Below are 16,405 nucleotides of genomic sequence, written 5' to 3'. Positions count from 1 at the left end.
ACCCAAGTGTTTCAATGCTGTTGGGCAAGTTTTACATGAGAGTGTGCCCCTTTTGCTTTGAAGAAGCCCTGATTTTACCTGACAGAAGTTTCTGTAGACTTCTGTGAATGCACAATAGTCCAAAGTTTTATATTACACAGATCAAAGGAAAAAAGCTTGGATGAAATTCTGCTGTCAGATGCAGTAATAAAACTCTTTCGAAATATGTCTTCATTTAAGAAAAGAGACTTTTACTCCTTATTTCAAAGACTAATCTAATAATCTTTAACAGCTAATAAGGAATTAAGTTTAAAGAAAGGCAGAAAAGGAAGAGAATTATTTGTAATGGTATGGAGAGAGAGAGGTAGAATTTGTTGAAAAGGTCGAAGATGATGGTGAGTAAGGCGTTAAGGAAAAATGTTCTTCTGTGGAGCTCTGTTATAAAGCATACAAATGGTACGAGAAGTGTTATTACTTCAGACCTTAAAAATTGAATTGTATAGAAAACCTGCAGCTGTATCCCATTGAATTAACAGTAACATGAGCTGCAAAACTTGTATTTTCTTACCAGTAGTTTTTATGATCTGCGATTTTTATTTCATGTTTTTATTTATGTATCTATGTTTCCAGTAATCCCTGGATCTCCACACAGATCGTTTTGTTCAGTAGTACTTCCTCTAGAACATTTCTGTTCAGCATGTGCTCAATAACTCATCCTGTTTGGACTTGAGTGCAGTTAGAAAACATGTACAATGTTCTATCATCATATTTGTTGTGAGGCTTCACCTTTTCAAAAAGTCTGGGTTATTTGTGTGAGGTTTTTGGAGGAAGATCTTCATATGCCCCAAAAAAATGCATTCATAAATTCATCTGAACAAGATCATCAGTGAGTCATTTTCCCAAATCTTGGCTTTAATAATCTCTGCTTTCCACAGAGAGGGAGGAGGGTAAAAAACAAAATAGAAGGAAGACAAGGAGAGCATTCTGTGATCAGCTCACAGTATGGCTACACATTTACTCCTATGCTACTACCAGCACTAGATGGAGAATGAGAAGGAGGGGGGGGACAGGCCTGACACTTTTGGCTACAGCCCTGGCTCGTGTTAGAGCAGTAAGATCACTTTGTTCCAAGTCATTTTTATGGGCTGTGTTGCCTTTCTGGGATTGGAATAGCATATCATGATTTTGAAGATTAATCTACTATTAGAGCTGGTAGTTCTGAGACTTGAAAGATGTAGTTCACTGTGAACTGGTGTGACTGACTTGTATGACATTAACTATGCCTTTATTTTCTCTGAGTTTTTATTGTTACTCCTACTTAGTACTGGCATGTTCTTTCTAATTTGCCTTCCTTTTATTGAATGCTGGGCTAATACTGTTTTACTAGATGGGCTGTGTTGCTACTTCCCTCTTACTTAGTATGTTTCTTTCCCATTTTTTTTTAAATTTTTTTAATTCTTTTTTTAATTTTTTTTTTTTTTTAATTTTAAATCAGAGATAACCGAGTTTATGAGAATTCCCTGAGTTAACAAATAACCTTGAGGGCAATGTATTTATCTTGATTTGATTAGGTTCAAGCCAAGTGTTACCAGCTTCTGCTTTCTGTGTTCCAACACACCAATCGTGCCCTGTCAACTCCATATATTCATTCCTTGGCCCCTATCATGGTTGAGAAGTTGAAAGCTGTGGAAAGGAGCCGCCCGAACAACAATCTGGAACTTTTAGCAGTCCAGGAAGGAATTAAAGTCCTTGAAACATTGGTTGCCCTTGGTGAGGAGCAGAATAGTAAGTATTTAGGTTTTCTAGAGAAATGAGTAATGCTAAAATAGAATATTGAACATTAGAAATCTTGCAGTTAGGAGCTTGATGGCATAGTCACAAATGGACCGTGTGTGCAACACGCTTTTGTAATTCCAGTGCTAGAACTTTTGTATACGTGAACTTGCATAGCATACACAGCATGATACACTGTAGCCTTTGCATTTGTGGTGATGGCAGGAAAAATATGTAAACATGAACTGCACTAATGAGGGATATTTTTTTCTGTTTGGAAATTTGTAATTCATGCTGTTTAAATTTACTTTTTCTCATTGTTAACTTTTATTATTTTAGTAGACTTTTATCAATTTTTTGCATCTACCAGCTCAACAAGTTTTATCTAAAGAGCCCAAGAAATTGAGAAGATACTCTTGTCAAGAGTATCTTGATTGTAGATGAAGCAAGATTCACTAGATAGAATACATTACTTGTAGTTTATCTTAAAGTTAGTTATTCTCCCACCGAAACAATGTGCATTCTGAAGACCTACTGTGCAGACATTTGACTTCAAATGCTGAAAAAGTTCGTTGTAAAAATACTACTATTGGTTTTATGTAGAGTTTTTTTGAGGTTTTCTTGGTTGGTTTTTGTGTTTTTTTTTTTTCCCCCAACATACTCCTTGTTGGAGTTTCTCTTTGTTGATAAGATACTAAATTTCTTGACCCTCACTCTGCTTCTGGCACCGTTGTTTGAAACATGTGAAATGAAAGTGAGAGAGTAACTGAAACGAATGAGGAAACAGAACATCTGATTTTTTGCTGGCTGGAGACAATCACCCCATGAGTATGAATTAGTCAAAACCTTTAAGGGAAAATAATTAATACTCTGGTAATCTAAAAAGTTTGGATAAATGAGTTACCATGCATTTTTAAGTTCTTTGAGCTTAAAATGTACAATTAACAGGTTACACATTTCAAAGATGTACTTATATCCTTTCTAGATACAAAAATTTGCCTTGTTGCTTAAGTTCAGCTGCTTTTTTTGTTCTCAAGGTCAACCCTTTTGATCCCTTTGCCATTTTGGGCTGTGGCCTTATTAGATCATGCTAGTTGAAGTATAGCTGCCATGCTAGTTTTTGGATCTCCCAGACCAATATAAATAACAGCAGGTAACTATCCCTGACTTTTGTGAATGCTTGCATACTAGTATCAGTTCACTTATGCTTGCTGGGGAGGCTGATACTCAGATTCAACTGAGTAACATTTCTGTCTGCCTGAAAAGTGTTTTGAAATCCTTTAATATGATAGGCACTCTACATCTTACAATCTTTCATCAATGATCTGCAATCAGATGGTGCAAAAGCATCTCAAAATAAGCGTCAGGATCAACATAGCTGTAATGAAAAATAATAGAAATCTGAAACCCAGTCCTGGTAAGAAAGATTTGAGTGATCAAAGCACAGGAAGCCATCTACATTTCAGTTGTTTTAATTTGATAATTTTTGATTACAGTTTCTAATGTCAGTTCTGAAAACAGTATTACCCTTATAAGTCTAGTAAGTGATAAATTTTATTTTGTTTCATTCTCTGATATGGTAATTACGTTTTTTTCTTTCATTTTTAGGAGTGCAGTTGCTTGCCCTTCTCGTTCCCACTCTGATCTCCTATTTACTGAATGAAAATGCCTTTGCTTCTGCATCTACAACATCTAAGGATCTTCACGAATTTGCACTTCAGAATCTAATGCACATTGGTCCACTTTACCCCCATGCTTTCAAGACAGTAATGGGAGCTGCTCCTGAATTGAAAACACGTCTAGAAACTGCAGTCCGAGCAAGTCAGGCCAGCAAAGCAAAAGCAGCTGCTAGGCAACCACCACCCACAGTACATTCCACCCCAACAATTAAACTGAAAACTAGCTTTTTTTGAATTAGTTTTATTATTTTTGGACCATTAAGTAGTCAGAAGCATTACATTATCCCTGCATACATGTCTAATTTTGTGTAATTTGTATGTGAAAGGCTGTCTGATGGAGCTTTGTGTAATTACTTGAAATCCATGCATTACAAGGGAAGTGGTGTTACTTGTATTTGTATAGATTTTTAGGAAATTGTGATCATATTTATGAATTTCTGTTATAAATTATCCAGCAAAAAATTATTCTGTATCTAAATAGTTTTATTTATTTTTAAAAGCTATCCCAAACCCTCCAGTGGTTTTTGAAATCTGGTGATTGTTATCCTGCCATTGTGCCAACACGCTAACACAGTGGGGATGGAGAGAAGAGGAAAAAATGTTATGAAGTACTTACCCTGTACCATGGGGAATTTCAAGTGTAGAAGTATGAATTTTTTCCTTTTAGAAAAAAAGTAGGGAAGGGGATTGTCAGACTTTGTAGACCATTTCAGCTTGCATGAAAAAAAAAAACAAAACCCCATAACAAAAGAATAGGAAATTTTCAGCCTTTCTTAAGGTTAATGATCAAGCATGCTGTCTTAATGAGTTGTCCTTATTTATGTGGTGTATATCTCTTTCAAATCCGTTTCCATGCTTGAAAATGAATAAAGGATGCAAAGAATCTAATCCCCTATCTCTTCTAAGATAAATTTGAAAGAATGCACTGGAAACTGAGTTTATAAAGAGAGCTGTCTGCTATCTGCATTTCTGTAGGTGTAGATTTTGGCCCTTGTAAAGTGCTCTGTGTTTGCAGTCTTCCTGTTCTGCCAGCAACTGGTTGAATATGTGATGAGTCAATGCTCTGCCCTTTGTCCAGACTCACAGGTATTTAACCTTCCTGCTAGATTTTAGTCTCTGGATACATCATACCTGTAGTCCTTGATCAAGTTTACAAGCAGAGGTACTGGAGCACTTTGCACTGTACTGACTCAGGGGGCAGAACACAATTGAGAGTCAGGCTCCTCCAGTTTTTCCTTCCCCTACTAGGCTTTTTTCAAAAGCATTTTGGTCCCCTCACATCTGAGTGTCTGATGTGCAGATTTTGGAGCTTAGAGCTCAGGTGCTGTGCTAACCTTGCAGCGCACAGCCAGGGACTCCCAGTGTCTGTCTGCTGCCAGGCCTCACCCTTCCTATTGGCAGAAGTGTGGAACCATGTATTTTCTTGTGTACACAAGACTGACTTACATGAATTTTTTGACATAGCTGTTGAATTTATGGGCTTTTATAGGGATCTTTCTATACATTTTGCTTTATAGAGAGAAGTCACATAACCAGAGATCTTGACTAGGCCTGCTGAGTTTCATCTCTGATTTTTCTCTGTATACTCTGTAAAAACTGCGTATTTCAGATGCTTCAACTTCAAATATAACAAAGGGATAGTAAATAGAATTGAATATGACTAATATCTGCTTAAAATATTTGTAGATCACTATTTTTGCATAGATACTTGCCTCTAGGCTTTCTATTTTCCTGTAAGACCTTATCTAATATCCCTTGGAGTACCTATGCAAAATGGTCAAGACAATGCTCTTTCACCCTATGGTAGGTGCTGTGTGCAAAATATTTCACATAAACTCAAAAATGCTTTTATTTCACAGTGAATGTTTTAGTACTAAAGTGAGGACACAGCAAGTGGTGCATACTCTAATCTCAATTTTTTTTCCATAAAGATGTTAATTAAGTCTTGTTCCATTGTTCTACAGGAGTAAAGATATGTGCAGAAGTAAAAACAGTGTGCTGTACATGAGAAGGAAAGTAACTTCACTAGTTTTTTCATCTTAGTAGGGGTAGTGGGAATTAAATTGATTGAAATATATCCCTTTCTAATAAGTCTTTCCAGCATTACAAATCTGTATTGCTTAGAAGAAGTTCTGAACCAATTTAACATTTGAAAGTATTAAGGGAACTCTTCCACTTCAAAATTCAACACAAACATTTTGCAAGTAAAACAGAAAACAAGTTTATGACCTGTTTTGGATTCCCACCCCTCCACCAGGTAGTCTAGGACTGAATGACTTCTTGGAAAGATTTTGTCTATAATTATGTTTTGTTTACCTTAAGTTTTTTCTCAGCACTTTTAAGTTTTGGTTAGACTCTAGTTGACAAAATGTCTGAAAACTCAGAAGGGGGGAGGGAAGTGTAGCAATCAAGCATAACTAAAAATTCCGTAGAACAATAGAAGAAAGTGAGCAGAAGAGAAAATGGCACTAGATAGATGTAGAGGGATAGAGAAGGGAGAGGTTTTTCTTTGTATTTTGTGTGGCTGTCTACAACATGCACAACTCTCGTTTGTATACATCCTTCCCCAGTTTAGTCCTCGTTTGCTTCTGTGCTTGCTCCTGATACTAAAGGTATAATCATGTGGTTTTGCACAATATTTTGGCATCAAATTCCATTTGATTAAAAAAACTGAAGTAACTTGAAATTGCCGTAGTGCTTATTGTTGTTTGTCACTGTCTTTTTCATCTTTTTCTTTGTCAGTGGCGTTTTAAATGTGCTTTTAATGAAACTGTTTGCTCCGCTTCCCCTTCGCATCTTTCATCTCCCTCTCTGCTGTTCCTTCCTTTCTGGGTGAGCCTTGTTCTACACTGGTTCCTTGCCGAGGTCCCTCAGATCACGCTCCCTGTCCCGTGTTTTGGCTCCTGTTTCCTCGCTGCTCTCTGTAAGCTTCCTTAGTGGTCTTTCCCAGAGAGATCGTTCAGCAGCCACAGCTCAAACTCTGCGGGCAAGGTTACGAAGCAGGCGACTATGGTTTCGGAACAGCCACAGGGAAACAGGAAACGCTGCTTGAGAAGGCAGCGAGGCACTCCTGGTGCGCACGGCGAAGGGCGCAAGTGGCACAAGCGGGGCCCGTTCCCAGCGCCCGCGGGAGCCCCACGGCCCCGCCTTGGTGGCACACACCCCCTTCCCACAGTGCTGGCACCCGGCCCTCGGCACAGCCTGATGGAGCGGCTGCCCTCAGCAAGGCGCTGCTGCTGGTGCGCACATGGCTTCGTCCCTTGATGCCATGGGGAGAGGGCAGTTCTGCCGGCAGCTTGCGCCCTCAGTCCCCCAGGATCCTGTTTTCCCTTTCCTCGCTGAACAGGCAGCGTGGCAATTACTGAAAAATGTTGTGTCGCTCTCCTTCCCAGCATTGCGAACGATGCTCAAGAAATCCTCTGTAGCCTTGAGCAGGGTTTACAGCTTTTGGCAGTGTGAGGCCGAGCGCTGCTCAGAACAGGGACGAAGCAGAAAGGCCGGGGCTGCCAGGGCAGGGCCCGACCGGAGCATGCGGAACTGCTGCGACGCACCTGCCCTGCCCGTGTCCCTAGGGCGGGCTGCGGGAGAGCCCAAGCCGTTTAAATCCCGTTCGGAGGTGGAAGTGACCATTAACCTGTGCTTCCGCTACAGCACGGGACTGCCCTTGCCCTGCTCCTCCCGCCGGCGCCCTCGCCCCCGCCCAGCCGACCGGACCGCATGTCCCGGGACTGAGGCTGAGCCGCCGGAACGCCATCCTTGGAAGTACGGGCGGCGCGGGGAGAAGGCAGGGGTCAGGAGGTCCTCCCCGCTAGCCAGCGGAACTACATTTCCCAGGACGCCGCGCGAGGCGGTGGGGCGAATCGCTCCCCGCCGCTGTTCCCGCCGGGCCGCCGTAGCAGCGGGCGGGGGCGGCTGTCAGGCGGTGACGGCGGGCGGGACGCGCCCAGGTTGTTGCTGCTGCTGCTGCCGGGACGCGGCGGGAGCGGCGGCGGCGAGCCAGGCGGACCCGGCCCGGCCATGGACGAGCAAGCGGGGCCCGGCGTCTTCTTCAGCAACAACAACAACAACAACGCCCTCCTGCTGCCGCCGCCGGCGGGCGGGCCGGGGTTGGAGCCGGGCGAGGCGGCGGCAGCGGCGGCCGCGGCGGCGGCAGCAGGAGGAGGCGGCGGCGGAGGAGGGGGGGTCTCAGCCTCCGGAGCCGCCGCGCCGCTCTCGGCGTCCCGGGCTCAATACAGCGTGCCGGGCATCCTGCATTTCCTGCAGCACGAGTGGGGCCGCTTCGAGGCGGAGCGCGCCGAGTGGGAGGCGGAGCGGGCGGAGCTGCAGGTAACACCCGCGACCTTCTACCCCCCACACCCCCGGCTCCCGCAGCCGCTCCCCCTCCGTGTCCTCCGTCCCTACGCAGCTGGAGGGGAGCGGCCGCTCAGGGCGCTGCCACGGCTTGTCCTCTTCCCCGAGAAGAAGCGGCAGCCCGGGCTGTTCCACTGCCCCCAGGGCGGCCGCCCCCCGCCGCGGCCGGGAGCGGGGTGGGACGTGGCGGCCGGCCCGGCGGGGAGCGGGCCCTGCCCGGCGGGGAGCGGGCCCTGCGCGCTCTGCCGCTGTCGCCGCCTCCCCGGAGTTTTCCGGGTGCCCCTCAGGGTCGGCCGCCCCAACTTGTCACCAGTTTCATAATCCCTCTTAAAATGTGCCCCCGGCGAGTAGCGCGCCCCCGTTGTGCCGCTGCACCGCCGCTCGTGCCGCATTTGCCCCCGGCCCTCGATGCTGCCTCTCCCGCACAGCGACCAGGCCCGTGGGACCGGCTGGATCCCCTTCGCTACTATGGGGCACGTTATGTAGTGTTTTCGTTTGAAAAGCGATGGGGTTGATACGCTCATTAATGCATGAAAGGATTGATAGTGATCTTGTGGTTAAAGAACTTGTGAGCTGCTGGCCTAGAGCCATTGCTGTCAGATACTTCAGTGATGTGCACGTTGCATTAACTCCAATAACAGTCGATAATGCAACTGCCTTCGTTCCTCTTCGGTGGTGTTTACAAGAAAATCCCTGTGTTAAACCTTAACGCTGCCCATGTTACCAGCAGCCCACTGATTCTCATTTGGCCGTGTTTGAGACTGAAAAGTGTCTACTGGTTTCCTTTTTAGATCTCCTTTCTTTGTCTCTTTCTTCCTGTCCATCCCTTCTTTCTATAGCTTTCCTTGAAAGTACAGTCTTTGTCAAGAGAGTCTTGAGTCTGTTTAGCAATGCAAACCACTTCTCTATTTTTTGGTTATTGGGTTGGGTTTTTTTTTCATCTTTTAAATTTTACTTTCTATAGTAACATCAAACAACCACTCTGAGAAGAGTGGCAGATTTGATGTTCTTTAATGAGAGTTCCCTTGCACGAATTTAAAGGAAGTGGTCATGAGGACAAGAGAGTAATTTTTATTTTAACTTCAATGATTCAATGAGAAATTAGTTAGTAACTGAATCATGCTTCTATTCACTACATCCAGTAAATACTGTGTAGAAAGTTACTAGCTTAGCTGTGTATAGGAATAGCATCACGTGTCATATATCCAGTGGAGGTCCATAAATATCTTGACATATATTCATAGCTGGTAAAGATACCAAATATTGCTTTGGAGAAAAAAAAATAAGTTTACAGGACCTAAGAAATTTTGCCACTGCATTAAAAGTATTAACATTTTGCATATTTATCGTGTCCTTCAACAGCATGTCATTCCTCCTTCTTCCCCAGGTATCCCTCAAAAGCTTGGTGTTATGGATGAGACAGGAGGAAAGAAGTAGAGTATTTAGACTGTTCGCAGAAGTCATGTATTATCAGTGGCAGATAACCCCATCACACGTTGTTTGCTTGAATGCCTTTGACTCTTGCCAAAACATCTCAATAAAGTTATAATTAGCTGTGGCTGGCATTGCCACAAGCTGTAACAGCATTTATCTGCTGCAGAGTCATGTTCAGGAAGGTGCAAAATTCTTGGCTACCTCTGTAGACATCAGGCATTAACGTCTGCTGTGACCATTTGCAGATGAACGTTCTTGGATTCATGTGAGAGGTTTGTGGTAGGGATTCAGCAACTACAGGATGGCTTTTAGAAATTGTACACCTGAAGCATGAGCAGTGTTAATTACAGACTTGGTCTGTGCTCCTTCTGAAGCCTTTTGTTGGCCTATGTATTTGGAAATGTTTAACAGAGTAATGGAAATTTGAGGTCAGACACTTTCTCTCTTGAGATAAAGATGCAGTGCTCCTCATTGTACTTCTATCCAATGCAAATTCCAGTGCTAGACTATCCATCCACTCTTGGGAGGCTGTGGGGCAAAGGACCTATTTAGTGTGGTGGTCTTAGTATCCCATAATTTTTCTTGCAATTGATCTAGTTTCTTAGAGGTAGATTTCTTTTATCTCTGGTTCCTTACCTGCCATGGTATTGAAATACTTGGGATACCTTATGCCACAGTATTACTGTGCTTGGCTTCTGCTCTGTAGTTGTTGGTTTGCTCCAAAATATACCCTCTCTCCAAAAAACCATCTTGTAAGTCAGTCCCATTGTGATTTCCTGGCTTCCTTTTCTTCCTCTCTGGGCTTCTTTTCATTTTCTCTTTTTCTTATCCCTCTAATTAACTGTGTGGAACTAGATGTGATATTCAGGTAGAATACCTTTCTGTTGTGTTCTGTGGTGCTTGTTGAGGAGACACACACCCAAGCTCATAACGTGTGTGAGCTGGCAGGCCGGGCAGCTTAATCTGTTCTTAGGTACTGGTCTAGTACTGCCTTGCCAAGGTTTTTCTTCCTACCAGTGCCTATATTTTGCTTTCCCTGGCAAATATTCATGCTTATTCTGATCTTCTAATTATTTTTCTTGAACCTTTTGAAATTATTGTTGCCTGTATTATATAATCTTCCTCATTAGAGGCGAAAGAGGACTGCAGTACAAACATCATTAGTAAGCTGTGTATATCAAATAAGAATGAAAACAGATTAATATGGGGCCCCCATGATGCTTATCTGCTGATTACATATTTAACTTTTAATGCTTGCTTTCTGTTTACAGTACTTTGACATCTGCAGATTGAAAAATTACCCTAAGAATAGACTTTTGTGATGCCCTATGAAGTAATTAACTAGGATAAATACTAATGTTATTAATCCTCATTTAAGTATTCACAAACAGTGTTTTATGGCGTTATAATCTATTTTCATATCTTTTCAGAAATTAGTGATTTTCCTTTTCTTAGGTTCTTCTAGCAGCTGCTTGGGAGAGTTGACAAGACAGGGTTTCCTGTTCTGCTGGTTTTAAACTTCAGGTTTTTTTCATTCTGCATTTTTCTGGACTGACACAGAGACATTTCAGAGTTGTCATTATGTGTTGGACAAGCCCATCCGAAAATAGCAAAGGGTTTGATCAAATGCATGTGCAGGGCACTGAAATCCATATCTTTGCTTGAGGCAGGCAGGGGTTGAACTGCCTCCCATAGTGGTGTCTTGCCTTAACCATACGTCTTCTGACTGGTTGGGAGTGACTGTTGCCGATGTTATTTCCCTTTTAATTAGCCATCTGTCACCCCTGGGGGGAGCAATGGGGACTCTGCCCCCGGGGCTGGGACCCCGCAGAGCTGAGTGCTGCCGATGCACGTCCTTGTCCCAGCAAGCGACAAAGCTGGATGAGCTTGGAAGGTGTGTGTGTGTATGGCTTTTGTTTTGACTAGAAATGTTGTCTTTGCAAGCAATGCATATGTTGCTGTGGAAAGTTCTGCTTCTGACAAACATTTTTCTGGCAAAAGTGCAAATTTGCAGACTTTGGCATTTCTTCCTATTTCACAAATGGTCTAAATTGCAACAAACTGCTATACTGTATGTAACTGTGTGTATGGACAACCCCACATCCTGCTAAGGAATTTTCTAGCTTTTGTCCTTGTCACTACTGAAGTTTTCATTTCCTCTAACTAGGAACTTGTTTCTTTAGAGTAGCAGACTCCATGTGAGTGGTGGGACCTGATACCATTACATGAAAATTATTTTTCCTGGGTAAACTTTCCTCTGAAAAGGTTTGCAAGGAAATTAGGGAGAATGGGTGGATACAATGTGCTTGTGTTTCTACAGCTTTGTTAAAAATAGTCCTTGTAAGACAGTGCCAAAAGAAAAAACACCACCCAAGTGATAGGGAAAGAGATAATGAAATGAGATAAAATGTGGTTAAATTACAGCAAACAGCTGTAATAGAAGGAATGTGATGGAAGTTACAGATAAGCACTTGAGATTGGGTATGGAAGTTAGATTTAGTAATGTTAGCTCGCTGGGAGGGGTTCACGGTGGGAGATCTTGCCCCTTGCTGCTGCTTTTCTGCTGCAAGAGGCAGGCCAGGCATGCTACTTGGTAAGATTGTGTCCTTGGAGATAGACAAGTTGAAGTAATGAGGAGAAGGGGCAAATCAGACAGATGGCTGTGGCTATTTATAGTATGGTTTAGGACATTTGTTACTCGATTCAGAAATTGTTGATATTTACAGTTTGTTGGCTTTTAGATAACGGTCCTCTTGTTGGATTAAATTTCTAGTTAGAAGACATTCTGATAGTTGGATAATCTGAAAATGTTGTGCAGAGAAAAATTAATGAGCAGTGTGTTGGTGAAATCAGTTATTAAGTTAATGGAAAAGTCCTAAAGATACAGTTTGACCAATAAAATAGAAGATAAATAACATTTGAAGAAGTTCTCTATAAAATTTTCAAATATGATGGTGTGGGTCAAATTTCTGAGATTCTCAGTGAAAGGTGAATTGGCAGAAGTGATGTAAAAGTCTTCTATAAAATATTTTTTCTCATAAGGCAGACAGTACAAAAGAACCACCAGTGATTAATGTTTCATGTGTTTCCACTGCAGAAAAGCAGTAATTTCAACTTTATTGTTTTATATATCTCAGATAAATCAAAGGCAAGGCAGAAGAAAATAAGCCATGGTCACAATAGTGAGGTGTGTTTATTTGCTAAATGGGCCTTGGTGACTACCAGATATCCTTTCTTTCACAGACTTCTTTTAGCAAGCTTTCTATTTTCCAGATTCACATGAAGCAAACTGTATTTTCTGGCTAATTCCAATATAATCATTGATATGCTGTCATGGCTTCTTTTATTTAAGGCAAGAGGACCAGTGAGAGTGAATGTTCAGTGATTTTCAGAAATTCAGAAATTTGTAGAATGTAAGTACAAACTGATGAGACAATGTTCTTTGCAGGTGTGTACCTGGTTTTTATAGTCTGGGTTTTATTTTTTTTTATTGCATAATTGATCTGGCCATTTCCTACCATCAGATATTCCAATTCTTCTCATGTCTGTCAAACCTGTAATTTGGTTTGAGTGTAATGAAAATGTGTTTCTTAAATAGGCCTAAATAATTTAGGAAAATGCTGCTGTAAATATCGATATAGCAAGAACAGAGAGAGTTTTGCAGTGTTACATTGACTCCAAGTGGTCTTTAAAGCTTTCAAAGACTTTTCATGGAAAGTTATACTTGCAAAAAGAAAAAGGCATTTTTCTGTTTTTCGTGATTGCTGTGGAATTGTTGGATTGAGCAAAAATCAATTAAATTGCTATATTCTAGGTGGAAAACTTTGGTTTTCAGTGTCAGGTTAGCATATGGTAAAACATCCTATGTGTCTTTATTAGTGCACATTTTTAATTAATTGGTATCTCTGTGTCCTACTCAAAATGTAGCCCTTCTGTTTCTGCTGAGGGTCTTGGCTTGTGGCTGTTTTATTGCATCAGGGATAAGTAACTTGGCACTGTTGGATCAACAAGTTGCAAATATAACTTAGCCTTTATTGACGTTTCAGTAGACACGGAAACTTTATTTACTAATTTTAGAACGGTCTGTGTAAAATTCCCCAGGGAGGATCACACGAATTGCCTGAGACTTTTAGTTCATCTTAATTTAATGCTAAAAGAAGTAAGACTGTACAGATACCAAGCCTTAACTAAAACTGTTACCAGTACACAGTTTTCTGAGAAAATAAGTATTGGTCAGTAACCTATTTGTATATTTGGCTTCACAAGGCTGGCAAGCCTTGTCAAGTCCTCATTTCTAAGTTTCTTAGTTAAAAAGTGGTGAGAATTGACTTTGAAGTAGAGGAGGGATTCTTATGTTTTAGCTTTAAATGGTGAGAAATGCTTGGATACCTGAAAGAATTCTTTTGCATCATTTCAGAGTACTCAGAATCCAAGCTTCACAGACAATAATCTAGAAATAAAAATACTTTGAAATGTGAAGACAAAGGTTCATTTTGTCTGAGTGACTTGTTCTGTGTGGGCCTGTAGATGAACTCATCCATATGTTCTTTTCCTATTTGAAAAAAGTTTGCTATATACTCACTAGTATTGATTATTTTTGGTAATAACCCAGTGATAAATAAGCTAAATTAAAGATTGCATTGTGGAAAGACTGCATTTTTTCTGGTCTTAGCCAGGAATATGTTTCCCTTTAGTGCAGTCACATAGGGCAGGATCGCAAAAGCATCAGAGCAAAAATGACATGCATGATGTTCATATCCAAGCTTGTAAACAGGAGGTGAGAACAAAATCACTTATCTTTGTGTTTGTTTCACTTGATGTCCAAGTCAGTTCAGAGTGGTCATGCATGCTTGAATATAAGGAGTAGCTGATCCTGGATGTAGGAGTGAGGAGCAGGACTGTGCCAATTGCCTCTGCAAATGCTTGTGTGGTCAAGTCTGGTTCACTCCTCCTTCTGCTACTGAAGCCAAATCTAAAAATCTCCTCCAGATTTTTTCTCCCTTGTCTTGCCATACCCCAAGTGATTCATTCGGCCTGTGAACTTCCATTGTCTGTTTAAATGTGGGCCATGAGTCTGTTTATCAATCCTGGTGCTGACTGCTGTCGCTGCATTTCTGCCGTTCTTGTACAGCAAGAGGAAAGAAGTTTGAGCATTTGCAATTTGGACTCCAGCTCATAATATGTGATTATTTTGTGACATGCCATTGCAGTGTTGCTTATAGAATTACATCACATTTAAAAGCTGAACTCTTTTTGTGCTTGTATCAGTCTATATGGCACATGCTTTTGGGTCAAAAAAAAAGTTAATATTCACCACTTAAGTACTGTGTGCCACAGAAGTGACTGGAGGTTTAGAGAAAATTTTTGCAAGTGAAGAATGATTAAATGAGCTGAATATACATTGCTTGGCAACTGTTTTCATGCTTACAACTGATAGAACAGTGAAAGGCAGCACTGAAGAGAGGATAAAAGAAAGACTGGCATTCTGAACAGAGATCTATGTACTGAAACACTTCAAACTGCGGAAAGACGAGTCCTCCTGTTTTTGAGATGCCTAAGTTAGTAATCAAGGTATTGCCCGGAATAAATTGTGAATCAGTTCTGGATTGTTTATTAGGAGTATTTCAGTCTTACTGAATTTGTTTTTCAAACAGTGTTTTCTCTTTGAAAACACTGTTTGAAAAACAGAGACAAAGAAGGTAAGTAAATGGCATTTTTAGCCGTATTTTTTTTACTGTAAGCTAAATCTTTGATTTCTTTTGGATGGATTTTCTGGGTTTAGCTCTGATGCTAGTTTTAGGACAGCTCTGAGAAGTCCAACAAAAATAAAGTACCAGTAGCAGATAGTGCTGTACACTGGTCTCATGAGGTGGTATCACCCAGCATGAGCATGTGAGGGATGAATGGGGTGAAGTACCTTCTTCGTGGGGTGAAGTTAAATATGCCTTGGTGCCCGCCAGTCGTTTCAGCCTGTGGCCCCACTTCAGTTTTGTGTTATCTTAAGTGGCTTCAGGAATTACAAAAGCTTCCTAGCCTCTCCTGGCACAGAGTGCTAGTAGGTGTGTGTAGTGATGTGAAGTATGGTGCCTCTTAAAATTGTTCCCTAGTTGTACTAGACCATTGATATTTCCCCTCCCCACTCCCTCTCTTTTCTTCTCACCCCCGGGGCATGCTTACACTTATTTACAAATATACTAAAATATGTAGTGCTTCAGTGAGCCAACTATAATCTAAAATACTGAGTACCCTGGCAGCCTGCAGAATCCTTCTGGCAGATCTTGGTAGACCGGTTAGCACAACTGTTCCAGATTAATCAATCTCCATAATGTATTTAGTTATTTTAGCTATCTGCATATTTTTTGTAATACTTTTCTTACAGTTTTTCCCCCTCTCTTTGTTCTCTTTCTCTCAACCTGTGAAGACCTGGTTGTTGAATTTTGGAAGCATTATGTGGAGAATTGTGTGTCTTAGTAGCTCTTTGTCAAATGATGTCTGTTAACCTTTAAGTGTCCATGAATTTGAAGTGAGATTTACTTTAAAATATTAAGATGACTATTTCAGAGAAGAATAGAAAGGCTTTTTATAATTTTTGAGTCTTATGAATTAAAAAAAATAAATTGCCTTTTAACTTGAAATAGCTGTAAAATTCAGTAACTGATAGAAGTTGATACTAAATGTGCATCAGTTGTTTAGCAGTCATAGAATGTTTATTTTTTAAAATTTCCTGTTAAAGAGGAGTACTTTTTTATCTCCTACTCTCTGGTAGTGTTGAGGTGTCAGCCTAAAAAGATATCTAAATATAATATACTTTTAAACATGCTTGTTGTTGTGGTTGCTGATTCGAGGAATTATAAATTTCAGTGTAAATTTTTAAACATTGGTAGAATCTGGGCTTACTAAGATGTGATTTCATTATTTAATTATGTTGTTATGGCTGCTAAGCCTCTATTAGGAAGTCAGCAACATTTTAAAAAGAGTTGTTTATAACCCAGTGCTACCGAAAACATTGTCTCACCTTTTTGTCTACTTCACAGTAATGTGATACTAGAATCTTTTGGGGAATTTTGTAAAACAGCAGTGTTGTTGCCTCTGAAAATTTTTTTAAGAATGAATGTTTTTTTAAAAATCCCTTAGTAGAGAAGTGGAATAGTTAAGATAGCTACAGTGTTGTAACTTAGACTGGATGTGTA

At 41.1% G+C, this 16,405-nt stretch overlaps 2 protein-coding genes across 5 annotated transcripts in view; both read left to right on the top strand.

Moving 5' to 3' along the window:
• HEATR5B (HEAT repeat containing 5B) overlaps positions 1 to 6,117 on the top strand; it is a 57,741-nt gene extending 51,624 nt beyond the window's left edge. The window contains exons 35-36 of the mRNA XM_039568404.1: positions 1,551 to 1,764; positions 3,361 to 6,117. Of these exons, the coding sequence (XP_039424338.1) occupies positions 1,551 to 1,764; positions 3,361 to 3,665 (519 nt within the window). The 3' untranslated portion in view covers positions 3,666 to 6,117. The remainder of the gene's footprint in view (positions 1 to 1,550; positions 1,765 to 3,360) is intronic.
• A 1,236-nt stretch (positions 6,118 to 7,353) lies between these two features.
• STRN (striatin) overlaps positions 7,354 to 16,405 on the top strand; it is a 68,951-nt gene continuing 59,899 nt past the window's right edge. For all 4 annotated transcript variants that reach the window (XM_039568408.1, XM_039568407.1, XM_039568406.1 and 1 more), the window contains exon 1: positions 7,354 to 7,757. In XM_039568408.1, coding sequence (XP_039424342.1) covers positions 7,449 to 7,757 — 309 coding nt within the window. In that variant the 5' untranslated portion in view covers positions 7,354 to 7,448. The remainder of the gene's footprint in view (positions 7,758 to 16,405) is intronic.

The sequence above is a fragment of the Corvus cornix genome, chromosome 3 (assembly GCF_000738735.6).
Source record: "Corvus cornix cornix isolate S_Up_H32 chromosome 3, ASM73873v5, whole genome shotgun sequence".
NCBI classification, from domain to species: Eukaryota; Metazoa; Chordata; class Aves; order Passeriformes; family Corvidae; genus Corvus; species Corvus cornix.
The sequence above is the reverse complement of the archived record's forward strand: the minus strand, read 5'-3'. Positions and strand labels throughout refer to the sequence as shown.